We start from the raw sequence: 15,941 nt of genomic DNA, 5'->3' as shown, positions 1-15,941 counted from the left end.
CACACACACACACACACACACACACACACACACACACACCAGCCGCATCCTCTCAACATTTACTGTGTTCATGTGTGCAGATCACTTATTCATGGACTTATAAAATACAAGACTTCTATGACATAACTTACGACTGTCTTGGGGACAGGAGGAGGGGAGGTGAAGGAGCGCAGGGGCGCCTAATCAGCGCCGCGCCTCTGTTATTGATCATGTCATATGCACAGCTGTTAAATACAGAAAATGCAACTACAGAAATATTTTCCCACATCGTTTTGGCGCCCCCCTGTTGTGCGGCGCCCCTATGCATTGCATATAGTGCATACCCCCTTTTTGCGCCACTGCCGTAGTTACAATATAAGTTATATTGAGAGGGTGCGTTTAGTGTGTGTGTGTGTGTGTGGGATTGGGGGGGCAGAAAGTATATAGCTGCGCTCCTGCCCACATTCATCACGCTTACCTTTTTTTTTTTTTCTTGGACAAAATGTTTGACTTTTGTTATGAAAGTAAAATTGCCCAACTTCCGGTAAGGTGTGTCCATCTCTGTGGCACCTTTTTCTCAAAACTTTATTTACAAACGACAAAGAGAAAAATGAACAAGGCCTTCGTACACGTCAGTCTTCTGTGAATATTAATATATACCAATAATTATTAATAGTTTTTAGCATTTAAATAAAATTAAAGTCTTCCAAGCATTTGTTTGGAACAAGATTAACTTCCTGTTTGATGAGGCAAACAAATGACCAAGTGTTTATATTATTTTTAAAACGTAATTGAGAGTTCTCAAAGTTTTTGAGAAAAAAATGAAAAAAATCATAGACATGCAATGCCGAGAACCAACCAGGAGGGGTCGCTGTGTTCAATACTAAAACGCATTAAAAGCATGAAAGAGCCATCAGTAAACAAGGATCAAACACAAACAGTAATTAATCGGACTAAATGTTTAACCTCAGGTCATTAAGTAATATTTTTTATTTCTAGTTTCAGAAAAATATTTTGTGGTTTCAAAGAAACTTGAAATAAACAAAAACCAGCAACATGCTTTCAGTTCATGGCATCATAATGTTATTTAGTACTTTTTATTACTTAATTCATGAGATTCTTCCAAAAAAATTTTTTTTTTACAAGTTTCCATATTTTAAAAAGAAAAAGTTAGAACTAATGAGACTCTTGGCATAAATAAAAACGTCACCCAGGTCGGAAAAATGTTACAAATGTATTTGCACAAAAGAAGATGCTTCACACGATCTGTTCTTACATATTTACAACTCTCCTGTTACACTTCTCAGTCTTCTCATTACTGTTATTTTGTAAAGTTATTAGAGACAATGGAAAACTGGAGTAGAAATCTGATAGAGCTGTGAAACTACGGCACAAACTACAGTCACCCCAACACATCAACCTTTTCACACTCAGAGGGATTATTGCTTTGCTTCAGGTGGTGAAAACAGACCTCTGTGTGGAAGATAAAGACGAGTCTGCTCAGTCAGTTAAAGAAAAATAAAACAGTCTTTTCAAATTGCCCTTTTCGGTTCTTTTTGAGAACGCTTTCCTGCCCGTTTCCACTTAAAAAAGAACGTTTATATATCAGAGCATTGAGAATAATGCAGATGTGTTAACATCGCAGAGCTGCACTCTACGATTCCTCTTCTTTTGACAGCGTCTGAGGAGGGAAAACACAAAGAGGACTTCTTAGAAACACGAGGAAGAATAAACTAAAAAGGCTCGTTATTGTGCGTTTTACTCAGAATTCACCTGTTTGAGGAACTGTCGTCCAAAATAGCTTGTAGCCATGTTCTTTAAGCTGGTCTTTCCTCCCACTTTGCACCTCACATATCCGTACAGGTTGGCCCCTTGCAGCACGACCCCCATGATCACAACGGGCTGAGAGGACGAGGACAGTTTTGAAATAAACCCCGGTGACATTTTATATTTCTCTTATTATCTGCTGTTTGTTGGGTTAGTTTGGATTTAAATTAACACTTAAAAATACAAAAGTCACATGAAGGGACCTGTGACTCCCATCTCCTGTGAGCTGAAAATCATCGTTTATGTCAAAAGGCTCTGGTGGCTCAACTTCTGTCAGCTGTTTTAACTTTAGTTTTAACACTAAGTTAAAACTTAGATAAACAGATATTATTTGGCACCGCATCTCCCTTCATGCAGGTTCAGGGTGAGAGCAAGCAAACAATGGGACAATTTTCCCGAGAAAATATTGTCTAATTTTATAAAAGAAAATACATAAACTACCAAGAACTAGTGGGGACCAGTGGGCTGAGAACCACAGACTGGGTGGCTAGTAAGAAAGTACTGAGAGACAAATACATGCAACATTGAGGTTTAATGAGATTTGTCGATAGTAAGAAAATTACAAAGGAGCATCTGCCCTATCCCTTAAAGTTAACAACTTACCATCCATTTAATCTTGAATGAAAACAGGGTGCTAAAGACAAAGATGGCCCAGAGGACGGGGCACACGATCAGTCCAAGCCAGAAGATTCTGGACTCTGAATCTGATGCTTGCTGCTTCCCTGCACCCTGAAGAAGAAAACACGATATTCTCACAGTTAGGACATCTGCAAACACGATAAGGCCCGCTGACTGTAAACATCTGTGTGTATCAACCCCACACAGAGCAAGAGGTCACCATCATGTGGGGTTAAAGACCCACGGCTGAGCCAGAGCAGATTCAGCAGAGGAGCGCCTCACCTTCCTCGACTCAAACACCCAGTGGCTTCGTCCATCATCATCCACCTGGTTCCACCACCGCAGACCAACCATCAGCCTCCCAGTGATGTTCTGCAGATGGAGAGATTCATTAGGGAGATTCCAATTCTTTGAACTCCTTTAACAGGCGCTCACTGGCAATTCATACAATCTAAACTAAGGCATAAAATAAAATAGCCTTTACTCTGTCCTCTTACTTCCTACTAATGATTCTTACATTAGTAGGAAGCAAAAAAAAAAAAAAAAGTTCTGACAGCATTCTCACTCCCTGAGGGGGAAAAAAGGGAAATTTAGTGTGTGTTCTTGTGTAGGTATTTCCATGCGTGTGTGTGTGTCTGCCTGTTTAAGTGTGCAAGTGAATGAGTCAGTATGTCCGGCTGTGAGCCTTTAAAGGAGCATGAAGAAAAACAAGTATAGCAACAATCTCTGAAGTTGGGTTTGCCCTGTGCTTTGATGCAACATTTCCTGCTGCAGAAAACAGACGTTCTGATGGTGTACATATTAAACATTAATGTTAATCATCCATCCATCCGTCCGTCGTGGGGACAGCAGCTTAACAGAGAAACCCAGCCCTCCCTTTCCTCCAGTTTATCCAGGGGAACACTGAGGCGTTTCCCAGGCCAGCTAAGAAATATGATCTCTCCAGCGTGTCCTGGGGCCTCCTCCCAATAGGACATGGGCTAATATTAATAATAATACCCAACAGATTCTGGCTCCTCGTTAAACAATGAGAGCATCATCGTCAGTGCTGCTGTTGTGTTATCAGTGTTTTTGTTGAAACACTGGGGTCTACACAGTTTTAATGTTGTAATACTTTTTATTCACACGAGCTCCTAAATATGTTTCAGCTGCAGGTCTGTTTATAGCTGCAAATGTGGCTGAAACGCTCGAGCTTACATGGTGACACATGAGCGTGACAGATTCATGGATTAAACGAAGAATCAAAATTACTCGATGAGTCACTGCAGTCATAGATCTGATTGCTGATTCTAGAGGTGCTAAAAAGCTACTCTTGGCTGCTTCTTTGCAACAAGGGGTCGCCACAGCGGGCTTCAGAATAACCAATTCATTCCAAGATGGCAGTTTTGTTGCAAAAGTCACTTCTAGAAGGCTTTTGGTGGAACGAACTTTGACCCTGATCCTCACCTCAACACTAAGTCTAGTTGATGTGGACTTATTTTGTCCCCAAAAGGGATTCATGTCCTTAAAATGTGGCTGTTTAAACAAATCCAATTAATCCCAACATGAACATCGCCAGTACTGGAACTTCAAGAAACTAGAATCCAGGTTTTTTTTTTTATGTTATTGTAGGCAGTGACGGTAATGACGGTCCTGTGACTAAATAAAGAAAACATTAAAATGTCAGGCTGCTTCACTTCATTATGATTATGACCGGATGTTGACAGCAGCAGCCGTCACACATTTGAAACATTTTATTTGAACTCCAAAGCTTCAAACTGTTTATGACCAAACATTTCACTGCGTTTCTCCCACAACTGTTCATCATCACATCCCAGAAACTTGTCTTTTAAGCTTCCGATAAAACTACAAACCTTTATCTCACCTGGTCCGGTGTTCCTCGGAGCTTTGGCTTTAGGGAATCCGTCAAAATAAGCACAGAGGTCCCATCAAGGTTTTTTATTATAATCAATACAAAAACAACAACTCCTCTCATCATGTTAGAGGAAATATTGAAGTAACAAGAGACGCACCTTTACTGTCCAGAAATCACATGAGAGCAGAAGGATTATTGTGACCATGCAGGCGATGAAGCTCCCGCCGACAATCTCAGAGAGCAGGTACACGATGATGGCGATGACTCTGAAGAAGAGGTGGAAGAAGGCCGCTACCGGATGCCTGGTGACATATTTTTAACAAATGTAATATGACGCGGAGCATCCACAGAATTTTTTTCTTTTTTTTTTTAACTTTTACACAGTGTAAATCAGATAAACACTTGCCGTAAAAATCCAGTAACAGTCATTTTAAAATATCACCTATATCAGTCAACTTGGCCCATATCAGATGATACTGATGCTGACAGATCAGTGCGTCCCTGGTAAAAGAAAGTGTGAAACTTACTTAACGGCCGACTTCTTCGACCTTTTCCCTGCATCATCTTCAGCGTCAAACAGCGACACGTCTTCATCGTTGGTATCCTGAGGGATCAATAAAGAAGAGGCTTGAACCCCGGAGCCATAAAACCATGTCAGCTAAAAGCCTCAGCTCATAGATCATCATAGGAGTGCGAGTGATAACAATACATTTAAACCAGAAATCTGAGTGCTGCAATAGGCTATTTATCCAGAAACTCTGAGCTCTTTAACATCATAAATGAAATATTCTCACAGTCCCCACAGTTTGCATTTACAAGCAGCATATGAATGACTCCAAACGCATTACTGCAGTTAGGGTATATAATGTAGTCAGTTTCATTGACATGCATGACAAAGAAAAGCATCAAAGGCTGACATTCGAGAAGCTAAAACCAGTCAAATACTAAAATAAAGAGATTTTCCATTTAATGTTTTCACCGTAATTGTTATAATTACTGTGCCATTGTGCCTTCCTCATTCACTGTCAGATCCAACATGACACAGTCCTCACACGGAGCACTCGTGTTAGTAAAGTTGCTACTGCTAAATGTTCACAGCTCTCAGTAAACTGGAAAATCAGACACTGAGCTACTGCTTAACGATAAGGCAGCTGATAATACAGAGTGAACTGGGCTCCTTTAGCTTACGTGGGCCCACATTGAAGCTCACGCTGCCGCTACTCAGACCTTTATTTGCTCGTGTTAATCAGCACCGACGCTGCCACGTTAGCAGGATGTATTCGCGGATCTCTTTATTTCACGTTTTATTCTGTTTACTGATCATAATACAGGTTTAAGCTAACTGTAATGTTAGGTGACACTGAAAGACAGAAGCTGCCAGCTGATTTCAAACCAGACGCCTGTAAGTCTAAAGCGAGCACTCTGATCGCCGTTTACTGTAAGCAGGAAACTTCGCGATTTGAAAGGTTTTAAAAACCTTAATTTAACATTAGCGGAGCAAAAATGTTAGCATGCTAACTAGTACACTTAGCAATATTAGCAAAAAAGATAACCACCTAAGCTGGGAAATATAGCTTGATTAAATAATTTTACCGCCGTTATTTGCTGTTTAAATGACACCATATTAACTGTTTAACACACTAAGATATATATATATAAAAAAATTAGAAATGAAAATTTGCTCTTACTTACTCCTGCTAGCATCTTGAAACTTGGGCAAGCTCTTCCTGGTTACATGCTCAGTTACACGTCACTATAGTCAGGTGACCAAAACGTGCCACGTCACTCGAAGCAACCTGTTTTCATGACAAACATGTATGACTTGATTTTATTTTGATATATATATGTATATATATATATATGTGTGTATATATATGTATGTATATATATGTATATATGTGTGTAGATATATCAAATTTTTTTCAATCTAATAATTTGAGCTCAAGGTAGCACGGTGGTGCAGTGGTTAGCACTGCTGCCTCACAGTTAGAATACCATCTGGAAGGCCTGGGTTCAATTCCACCTTGGCCCAGGCCGCTCCCACTCTCTGTGTGGAGTTTGCATGTTCTCCCTGTGCTTGCGTGGGTTTCCTCTGGGTACTCTGGTTTCCTCCCACATTCCAAAGACATGCACTTACTGGGGTTAGGTTAATTGGCTACACTAATTGGCTGCCCATAGGTATGAATGTGAGTGTGAAAGGTTGTTTGTCTCTCTGTGTTGGCCCTGCGACAGGCTGGTGACCTGTTCAGGGTGTACCCTGTCTCTCGCCCTACGACAGCTGGGATAGGCTCCAGCCCCCCCCCCCCCCCCCCCCCCCCCCGCGACCCTGAATAGGATGAGCGGAAGTGAATGGATGGATGGATGGATGGATGGATGGATTTTGAGATCAAATTTGCCACTCATCATAGCAATTTCTTTGTTTGTTTTTTTACATTTTATTATTTTCTAATGTTTTTATTACACTTTGTATTCATCAGCTCTCTTGCAATATTATTTTCTTTAAAGAAGCTATGATTTTTTAAAAATGTGTCACACCCATGTGTTTTCATGATATATGCATTTGATGTATTATTTCATTTTTGAAATTAACATGTTGTGCCTCATAAAATTATGATAAAGTCTTATATTTAATCATTTCAACTAATTTACCATGATTTACTGCTCATTGCAGTAATTTTTTACATTCTGAAAGAATGCATGTTTTGCATTCTATTGTTTCCTGATGTTTTTATTCCACTTTTTATCTTTATCGGCTCTCTTTTACTGTGGCGCATTTTTGATTTTCTTTCTTTGCTTTAAAGACAAAGACATTATCTGGGTTTTTGAATTGTGTATTTATTGCATACATCACTCAGAAATTACATGTGCGGTTTAATAGTTTATAGAATAATTAATAGAAAAAGTAATTAGCAAATATATTTAGTTTTGTTGGTGCACAGCTGTATTTTTCATTTATATATTTAGTCAGTTGGTCAATTTGTCCTTTATCCATTACATGGTTGATGTGGATTAAACAGGCCTCCAGGCACAGAAAGAAAACTACAAACCATGCAGCCTGTAATCCTTTTTTTCTGATATTTGGTATCTTTTTGTCTCAGTTTTGTGACTCTTTCTGCTCACTTTGCAGATCTTTTATTTTTTTAATGTATATGTGTAGTTATTTGGGCAATTTTTGCATTTTTTTTTAACATCTATGGTGAGGTGTGCTTTTTCTCTCTCTCTCTCTCTCTGAGTGAACAAAGCTTGGTGCAGTGATCTTTCTTTTTAGCCTTTATTTAACCAGGTACCAGTGCTAAACATTGAGTTACCACATGCCTCTGAAATGGCTCACCTGATCTTTTGAGCTGCCTGAACTAGATTTGCATGAAACTGAACCAGTTTCCACAGAGGATTTTGAAACTCTATGCACTGTCCCCCTTTAAATACTTCATGTGTGGCCATGATCTGAAGCTAAGAAAGCTTCTCATTGCTCCAAATACCTGATTACTTAGTTCTGAATCTTTCAGTTTACTTGTGGCATCATGTCTCCCATTGTCAGCAATGTTCTGCCAAAAACTGCAGACATCTTCATAGAACATGTGGCTGCAGGCCGATTTACTTGAACAAGCCTCATCTGAACTTTGCTAGACTGGAGGAAATCTAATGTTTCATACAAAGGAAAGATTTTAAAATCTTCAAACTCCATTTCCAGCTTTAATTAAAAATATTTTAGGTATACAAATGTGGCATCCTGGTGACAGAACAGACTCAGACTTTTGTCAGATGGGTTCTCAGTCATGGATTTAGGATAGTCTGAAACTGAAAGAAAAATTCAATGAATTTCTCCACTGGATTAAGTATTATTCTAGTATAAAGCATGATCCATGTCTGGGAAACTAAGCCAATATATTTATGACTAAATGATCCCACAGATAATCCATTCAGTTTGTGCACCACAGAAATGTACACTCACAAATGCTTTTGTTGATTTGAAGAAATGACAGAGCTCAAACTGTGAACAAAACCACACATTTGTTTTCTAAATGTAGACACGCCTTTTTATTTCCATATGGAAATTAGAAACATTTTCAGTAACAGTAGTCCCAAAGGCACACTGGACAGGAGTATAAATATGATGTGATCCCACATGTACCAGAGATAAACTTGTTTACAGCTGATTTAATAATCTGTTTACCAGTTCGGGAGTTTTCACATTTGCCTTTTTTATTTTCTTGTAAAAGTACAGTCCTCTCCTGTTATTAAGTACTCCAAGAAAAGCTTTTTATGAAGCACCAGCTCCGTGTATAGGTGAGAGAGGAGGAGATGGCCTTTTCGGAGTCAAAGGCTCCCCAGGCGCCACCAGGAGAACGATGCTCTCCTTCTTGGGCAGCCAGACCACCGGGTACAGCGGCTCATGGAACTCTGTCTTGTACTTGTGGATGAGCGTCATGCTGTCCTCCACCCCGTAGAAAGCCAGGAGGCCTCGCGTGTAGTCCAGATAAACCCCAATACGGTTGAACTTCTCCAGATTCAGCTGTGTTTCCACGTCACAGTGCCAGGCGGAGAAGGTGCGGCCATTACACTGGAGGCACCAGGAGAAGCAGTTCCCCGTGATGCAGCTGTTGCTCTCGTTGCCCTTGCGGGGAATGCTCTTGTAGGTGAGGCCCACATGGATGCCATCGCCATCAATGTCCACCTCAAAGTAGTGCCGGCCCATGTAGAAGCTCTCCACGGCCAGAACCTGCCGCCATTTCTCAAAGCGCTCGGGCACATCGGGGTAAGGATGCTGCCAGGGTGTGGTGTTTGTCACCTTTCTGTTATCCTCTGTTAGGCGGAGGAACTTATGTGCCGTGATGGGATCAAAGGTCACTTGAGCGGTATCTGCAAAGGATTGTTGAACAAGCCAGTGTAGTTAGGTTATGCAACAAGACAGGCAGGAGTGCAAATAGCAGTGAAGTCACAAAGAGCAGAAAAGCCAAATGCCTTTGTTGGTGACTGTAAGTAAAAGTGCGTCTTACAGCCTGCAGATCCCATCAGGGAGCGTTGTGGAGCAACACTACAGGCATTAACTGATATTAATCTTAATCCAGCAGTCTCATTGAAATTAAGAGTACAGTACATTCATAATCGCATTGGGTATACAGTGGCAGAAGCTACATGAATGAATATCACTTGTCTGTAAACTCAGACACTTAAAGCAATTAAATTCATTATGTTGCGTAAACTTAAAATCATCTCATTTTTGAGTTAATTAAACTGATTATTTTTCTTTAACTTGAACTATTTTGTTTGAACATGAGCGTGTGTGTCTGTGTGGAGCAGGGCGAGCAGAAAGGAACGCTGGGAAATCATGAGGAAAAGATCCTCCGATAATCAGGTGATAAACAATCTGCCACCAGAGTATATTTATAGGCTTGGCCTTATTTTCTGCCATATGCATACTGTTACAATGGTGAATGCTATTATTGAACATGGCCAAAGTTTCAAATACTTAAGTCAGTGAATGTACAGGTAATCTCTGAGGAAAAAAAAAAAAAGGTTCAGGCTCCTAAAATCCTCCATCATAGCCAAATGCCCCATATTTCATTATAACTTCAAATTAAAAGCACACTCAGGCCTCTATTTAGGTTCCAGACCAATAAAATGGTGTTAAAAAGAAGGAAAACCTTCCCACTGGTAATTCTCCTCGACTATTTGAAGACTTACACTTGAGGAAGTCAGCCCGTACCACCGGATCTGGAGCTGATATGTGTTTTGCTGCAATGATGGCCTTTACTGTATTCTTTATTCCCACTCTGTCTGTAATAAAAGAAGACATTTGTAATAACACACAGTTGTCTTGATCAGGCACAGAAACACTCTCCAGGGAAACCAGTATGTGTAGTCTTTCTGCTCCTTTAGGCGGCTGCATATTAATGACCTAAAAAGCAAATGAGTCATGAAGCATACATGTTGCTCTTGCTCAAGCACAGGTAAAAAAATTCTTGACATGTATGAACATGCCCCGGCAGCCACCGAACTATGAATCTCTGATTTGCAGCTGGTTGTGGAGCCGTTTCTTACTGTTTCCGCACGTGTCTTTGACCTTCTTGATGTATGAGGACTCCACCATAGCACAGAGCTTCTTTGTGGAGTCAACGATCACACAGCTGAAGGAATCCAGACAGTCCATCAGGCCAATGTAGATCCCAGGCAGAGAGATATCCGTGGCTTCTTTCTTCCACGTTGCATATTCCTGTAAAATAAACACGATGCCATTCAGAAATTAAAACGGGGGCATTTCTGGAGCCTTTAGGCATGAATGACTTTTGGTCTCCTTGAGAAATACCGAAGCTTTCTCATTATAGCAAATTATGGATAATAATTTTCCTTCTATGAGACTACCCTGTCCTACATAACTAAGTTGTTTTCCCAGTTAGTTTGAGCTACAGTGTTACTGCTCAGTAGTCAGAGTTTGAATGAGTCGGCACATTTATGAATTACAAAGTCAGCAGGAGGAGGTGTGGGGTGGTGGTGAGCAAACAAAGCACCAGGCTCACATTTACTTAGCTGTATTTGAAGTTTTGTTTATGAATGCTAAATGCAGCACAGTTCCTAATTTCCATTTGTTGAGTATTTTAAAGTATCATAAAATTTGGCCAGCATCACACTGGGCTGGCAGGGATCAGTACAACACCCCTGACTTTCAGGCCCCTCTTCTGTGGAACCAGCTCCCAGTTTGGATTCGGGAGACAGACACCCTCTCTATTTTTAAGATTAGGCTTAAAACTTTCCTTTTTGATCAAGCTTGCTCATAGGGGGTCGTTTAGACTGTTGGGTTTTCTCTGTAATGATTGCATGGTTTTTACCTTACAATATAACGCGCCTTGAGACGACTGTGGCGCTATAAATCAAACAGATCTCACACTGGGTCTGGGGGTATTCAGGTTCACCTCCAGAATCCCCTGTGTGGTTTAGGCATTTATGGCACTAGTTTTGGTTGAGAAAAAAGGTCATCCCTCTGAGCTGTGACACTGCTGTCTTGAATTTGTACCTGTAGGAAGTCCACGTCATTTTTGTTCTTGGAGATCTTCTCCATCAGCACCTGAGTCTTCTTCAGATCTGTGCACTTCTGCTCCAAGTGAACCCGAATGCCCTCGGCTTGCTGCAGTGCCTGCTTCTCTTCACCCTCCAGGATCTCCGTCACCTCTTTCTTTGCTTTCTCCACCACCGCCTGCAGCTCCTCAAACTGGCTCTCGATCATGTCCCGTACGTCCTTCACAGATTGCTGTAAAATACTAATTTTAGTTTCACTTTGTGTGGACGGACTCTTCTTCACATTCTGAGGTATCAGGGGATTACTCCAAAAGCTACAACAGGAAACATGAAGAAAATCTAGCGGAACCACATAACATTACACACCTGTTGAGTAACCTGAGGAATTCTTCATTACCTCACTACTACATGAAAAATATGGATTTCCTCTCACGCCTCAGAAACCAGTTTGGCTCTGAAAGCTCCTGGATTACAAACTATTGGGTTCATAAGCCAAAAATAGCTGACTCATTCTTAATTAAATATTATGACATCTGTGTGACACACAGTGAATCATTAATGTTGTGTTTACCTCAATGGAGACTGTGTTGAGCTGAAGTTTGTTGACAGCATTCTCTGCTGCCGTCACCATCTTCACCACCTCCGTCTGCTTCTCCCTCAGTTCCTTCTGTTAACAGAACACGAGAAAAATTTGCATTTAGCTCATTTCCTGGTTTATTTTACTCTGAAGGGCTCCAACATCTGACTCTAGGCTCGCAGATTTGTGGTTTTCGAAGCGCTGGCTTCTTTTCAGTCTGTCGAGTTACCTCTAAATTCCTCAGGCAGGTCCAGGCGACTCTGGAGCCGAAGCAGCTCCTCTGATATTAATTTCCACACATTTTAGACCCCGAGGGGAACAAAGCAGCTCTTTTTTAGAGTCAGCATGCCAGTGCAGGTTTAAAATTAATCAACATAAAAATTTATATCAGTACTTGATCATTTACTGTTAGTACAGGGGTGCCCTCCTTCCTGACTCCTTTATGCATCACTTCCTGAAACATGACACAAAGCTACAAATGTTCATTATGTCCCCATTTATTGTGTCCCACAGATCAGAGGGCTACTGTATGTATTGTGATATTTAACTGGTTTGTACAAACTGAAGCCTACCTCACTCAGATTAGTTAAAATAATATTTGTGAGCTTTTGTGCCTGTGTGGACCAGCATACAAACTACAGGTGGAGGATCTCCTGTGAGGGTCTTCTTACTACTTACTACTTTAAGTCTACGTTTAATTGAATTCCCAACTCTATGTTGCATTTCTTTTCTTTTAGATTATATATTTTTTTATAGATTAGCAACGTTGGAGGACAGGCAGAAGATGCCCCGGACAGCCAAAGTCACCAATGTGGAAGTTTTGCATTACCATTGTTCTTGGAAGAGAAGGCCCTCGAGGATATTTTTAAAGTGATAAATAATGTTTATAATTTTTAATAGTATTTATATAGAAAAATAGAAATAATGGTAAACTGTTTACAGTTTTAATTTTCTTGTTTTCAGTGCAGCATGATTGGAATTAGCTTCTGTATTTACTTGTTTAAATGTATTTAACCAGCGTTTGTTCTCTACTGAAACTGATCAGGATGGAGTCACAGTGAAGTCCAGCTGCTCCACTGGAAATTATTCCTGCTAGCTCAGTGTTTACTTTGACAGCTCAGCTTCATGCTTCTGTTATTTAATGAGTAATATTTATGTCTTGTGTCACTTTTACCATATTTCATATATTTATACATGTTGTATACATTTGTTATGTATTAAACAAGTAAGCAAAGATCATTTCTACTAAGTTTTAAACATTTCTTTTGACTAACAGCTTGAATGCCACCTCAGTTTGTTGCCAGAATCTTCCCAAAACGTGACAGAAAATCACTTTGATTTTCCGTCGTTTTCTACCATCTCTGCACTGAAAGAAGGCGGTTTAACATCTCAGAACTCTTTTCTCCATAATCCTCAAATCCTTAAAAGAAAAAAAAAGAAAAAAAAAAAAAAGAAGAAACTCTTGTCTGTATGACAAGAAACTTAAAGAATGGTTTCATTTTATGACTTCAAACAAAAATAATGTGTTAATGCTTTTCTTGTGCTTTACAAAAGAGCTGAGAGAAGACTGTTTTAATGTGCCGCAGGTCAGTTATTTTTTTTAATCTTGAAGCTTTCCTGTGTGTTGGGAAACTATGAATGTGGTTTGGTTCTCCTGGAATGAACAGCAGGAATAAACTAAACACAAGTGAGTTATGTAATAAAGTGTCTATTGTGCAAATGCGTAACAGGAGCTCCAAACAGGAACAGGAAGAATTCATCATATTGTGCGCTCTCTGTTTTTCTGGTGTCTCTCCACTGGGGAGCAGGAAAGGGAGGGGGGGGGGGTCATGACTGCCATCTTTTTTTTTTTTTTTAAACTAAGTATTTAAAATCAAGTTTTGCAGGTCAGTAAATGAGCAGCATTTGAGCAGCAGTGGTGGGATTTGCATCTAGGTTTCCAGTCAGCATTTCCTCCACTGTTTTCTTTACTAACAAAGCAGTCAAAGGCTTTGCAACAACTTTGCAAATGACAGGTGTCGGCTAAAAGCTGCAAATCTCTGCAGGGATCTAAGCTTGAATGTTTGTACATGAGGGCTGTCAGAGAGAGAGAGATGAGCTCCAGATTTAGTTGAAAAACCACATTTGATCTGATGAGCTCCAGAGTGGACACAAAATCCGAGGAACTGTTTCGACTGGATCAATAATATTCTTAGTATCCTCTTCAGCAAAGCGAAGCAATAATCTTAAAGGATTATTTATGAGCTCAAATTTCAAATGAATGACATGACTGAGGTCTTACTCTGTTCTTTTATTTACTCAGGACTTTACTCACCATCTGTGAGCCCTTTGACACACATTCAGCAAAGCTAGATATGAGATAAGAAACCCTGATGTGAAATTCAGAGGGCTTACTTACTAAGTATTATTTTCTTTGAGAACGTCTTTTTGAGAGGCAGTTTACAGTCTAGTTAAAAAACTCAAATATTTATGAAAGGTTTGAGTCTTTAATTGCCTCATTTTGTCTCACATTGATTCCAAAATGAAAGCCTTTCAATTCAGAATCGTCTAAAACCAAGAAAAGCAGCTGATTCTCACAGACTGACATGATGCTGATCAAACATTTAAAGCAGCGGTTTAAATGTTTAAATGGAGGTCAGGAACTCCCGAGGAGGCGCCACGTGAGTATACACGTGTTAAATACTGGATATTATGATTTGGGTATTCAGCACTGAATTAATTCTGAAAGTTGCTATGAAATGTATCTTTTTTTTTAATCCTTTGTTTTGAGTTCATTCAAAAGAACGTGAGTACAGTGGGAGGGGAGGGGGGGGGGGGGGGGGGGGGGACTTGCCTCTATCTGGTTACGCGCTTCCACCGCGGGCACGGTGTTGTGGCCCTTGTGGTCTTCCTTCAGGCAGTCCTGACAGATGCAGCAGGCGTCGGCGCGGCAGAAAACATCCAGAGGCCACTTGTGGCTCTCGCAGGTCCGCCTCTCGATGTCCCTGAGCGGATCCACCAGCCGGTGGTTTTGAAACTTCGGGTTCTCCAAGTGAGGCCGAAGATGCGCCTCGCAGTACGACACCAAGCAGGTGAGGCAGGACTTGTGGGCCCTGCGGGGGCTCTCGATGCAAGAGTCACACACCACATCATCGGGGCCCAAAGGTTCCGCCTCCTCCTTTGACCCCTGATCTGTCTGTGGCTCTGCATCCTTCTTCTCCTCTTCAGGCTTCGTGGGGTCCTCAGACTCCTTCAGGTCTTCTTGGATCTTGCTCTCCTCTGCTGTCTTTGAGTCTTGACTCTGCTTCTCATTGCTTTTAGTCACGGGAGCTTCAGCTGTTCCGTTCTGTTTGGGACTGCCAGGCCTTGCGGGACACTGGGGACAGTCTTCAGTTTTGCAGGACTCACAGACGGAATGACCACAGACGGCCGGCTTCTCTCCGCTCAGCTTACCTGAGCAGACACCGCAAAGCTGCTGCTGCTGATGTGTGGAGAGGGCAGCTGCCTCTACAGCTGCTGTTTCTGCCATGTCTCCAGCGCGTCTCTGACTGCCTGGCTTCAGCTTCGCTCTTAATCTTCTGTGGAAATAACTGGGTGAACTGCTTTTGAACAGTTCCTGATCGCAGCAGGTTGGAAAGCCACACCTAGGTGATGTGCGAGGCAGTCAGGGTTCGTAGTTTCGGTCTAAAGTCGACCCGCCCCTTCAGCACTCACATGCAAACATCCACCACACGCATAACGATTACTGAAGGAGGGAGGAGGTGCAGGGTGGAGCTCACGATGAAAACCAGGAACACAGGTGTAGGATTGCATTCCCCCGCATGCATTGTGTTTGAACAAACTTAGAAATTCTGCTACAACTTTACAGCAGATATAAACACGCTACATCCGGATACACGAAAAAACTAAAACATAACTGATCGACAGGTGTCCTGACACACCGACCGGTGAGCCTGCTGGACCTCACCTAGGCTTATCCAAGTCACTGAACTACACCTTCCCATCATGTTTATGCTGTTTGTCTCTTTTGGACCATTTTCAGTTCTGAAAAGTTTTTAGTTTTATTTGCAGCTGAGACCGGCAATACTTCGA

The 15,941-nt window shown here is 41.2% G+C and overlaps 2 protein-coding genes across 3 annotated transcripts; both read right to left on the bottom strand.

Moving 5' to 3' along the window:
• Positions 1–1,198: 1,198 nt before the first annotated feature.
• Positions 1,199–6,038, bottom strand: tvp23b (trans-golgi network vesicle protein 23 homolog B (S. cerevisiae)). 2 transcript variants are annotated; one of them, XM_030754945.1, is made up of 8 exons: positions 5,972–6,038; positions 4,807–4,883; positions 4,437–4,581; positions 4,289–4,315; positions 2,707–2,796; positions 2,410–2,535; positions 1,753–1,881; positions 1,199–1,660 (listed from the first exon to the last, which is right to left on the bottom strand). In XM_030754945.1, the coding sequence occupies exons 1-8, from the start codon at positions 5,981–5,983 to the stop codon at positions 1,634–1,636; spliced, it is 633 nt and encodes a 210-aa protein (XP_030610805.1). In that variant the 5' UTR covers positions 5,984–6,038; the 3' UTR covers positions 1,199–1,633. The 2 variants fall into 2 exon arrangements, with proteins under 2 accessions (XP_030610805.1, XP_030610806.1); XM_030754946.1 differs by lacking the exon at positions 4,289–4,315.
• A 2,264-nt stretch (positions 6,039–8,302) lies between these two features.
• On the bottom strand, positions 8,303–15,484 carry trim16 (tripartite motif containing 16). Its single transcript, XM_030755330.1, has 6 exons — positions 14,704–15,484; positions 11,865–11,960; positions 11,292–11,525; positions 10,322–10,493; positions 9,965–10,057; positions 8,303–9,139 (listed from the first exon to the last, which is right to left on the bottom strand). Exons 1-6 carry the CDS (start codon positions 15,376–15,378, stop codon positions 8,541–8,543), a joined length of 1,869 nt encoding a protein of 622 aa, XP_030611190.1. The 5' UTR covers positions 15,379–15,484; the 3' UTR covers positions 8,303–8,540.
• Between the last annotated feature and the right edge of the window lie 457 nt (positions 15,485–15,941).

This window comes from Archocentrus centrarchus, chromosome 19 (assembly GCF_007364275.1).
Source record: "Archocentrus centrarchus isolate MPI-CPG fArcCen1 chromosome 19, fArcCen1, whole genome shotgun sequence".
Taxonomy (NCBI): Eukaryota; Metazoa; Chordata; class Actinopteri; order Cichliformes; family Cichlidae; genus Archocentrus; species Archocentrus centrarchus.
Note: the sequence above shows the minus strand (reverse complement) of the source record. Positions and strands in the feature narration are given on the sequence as shown.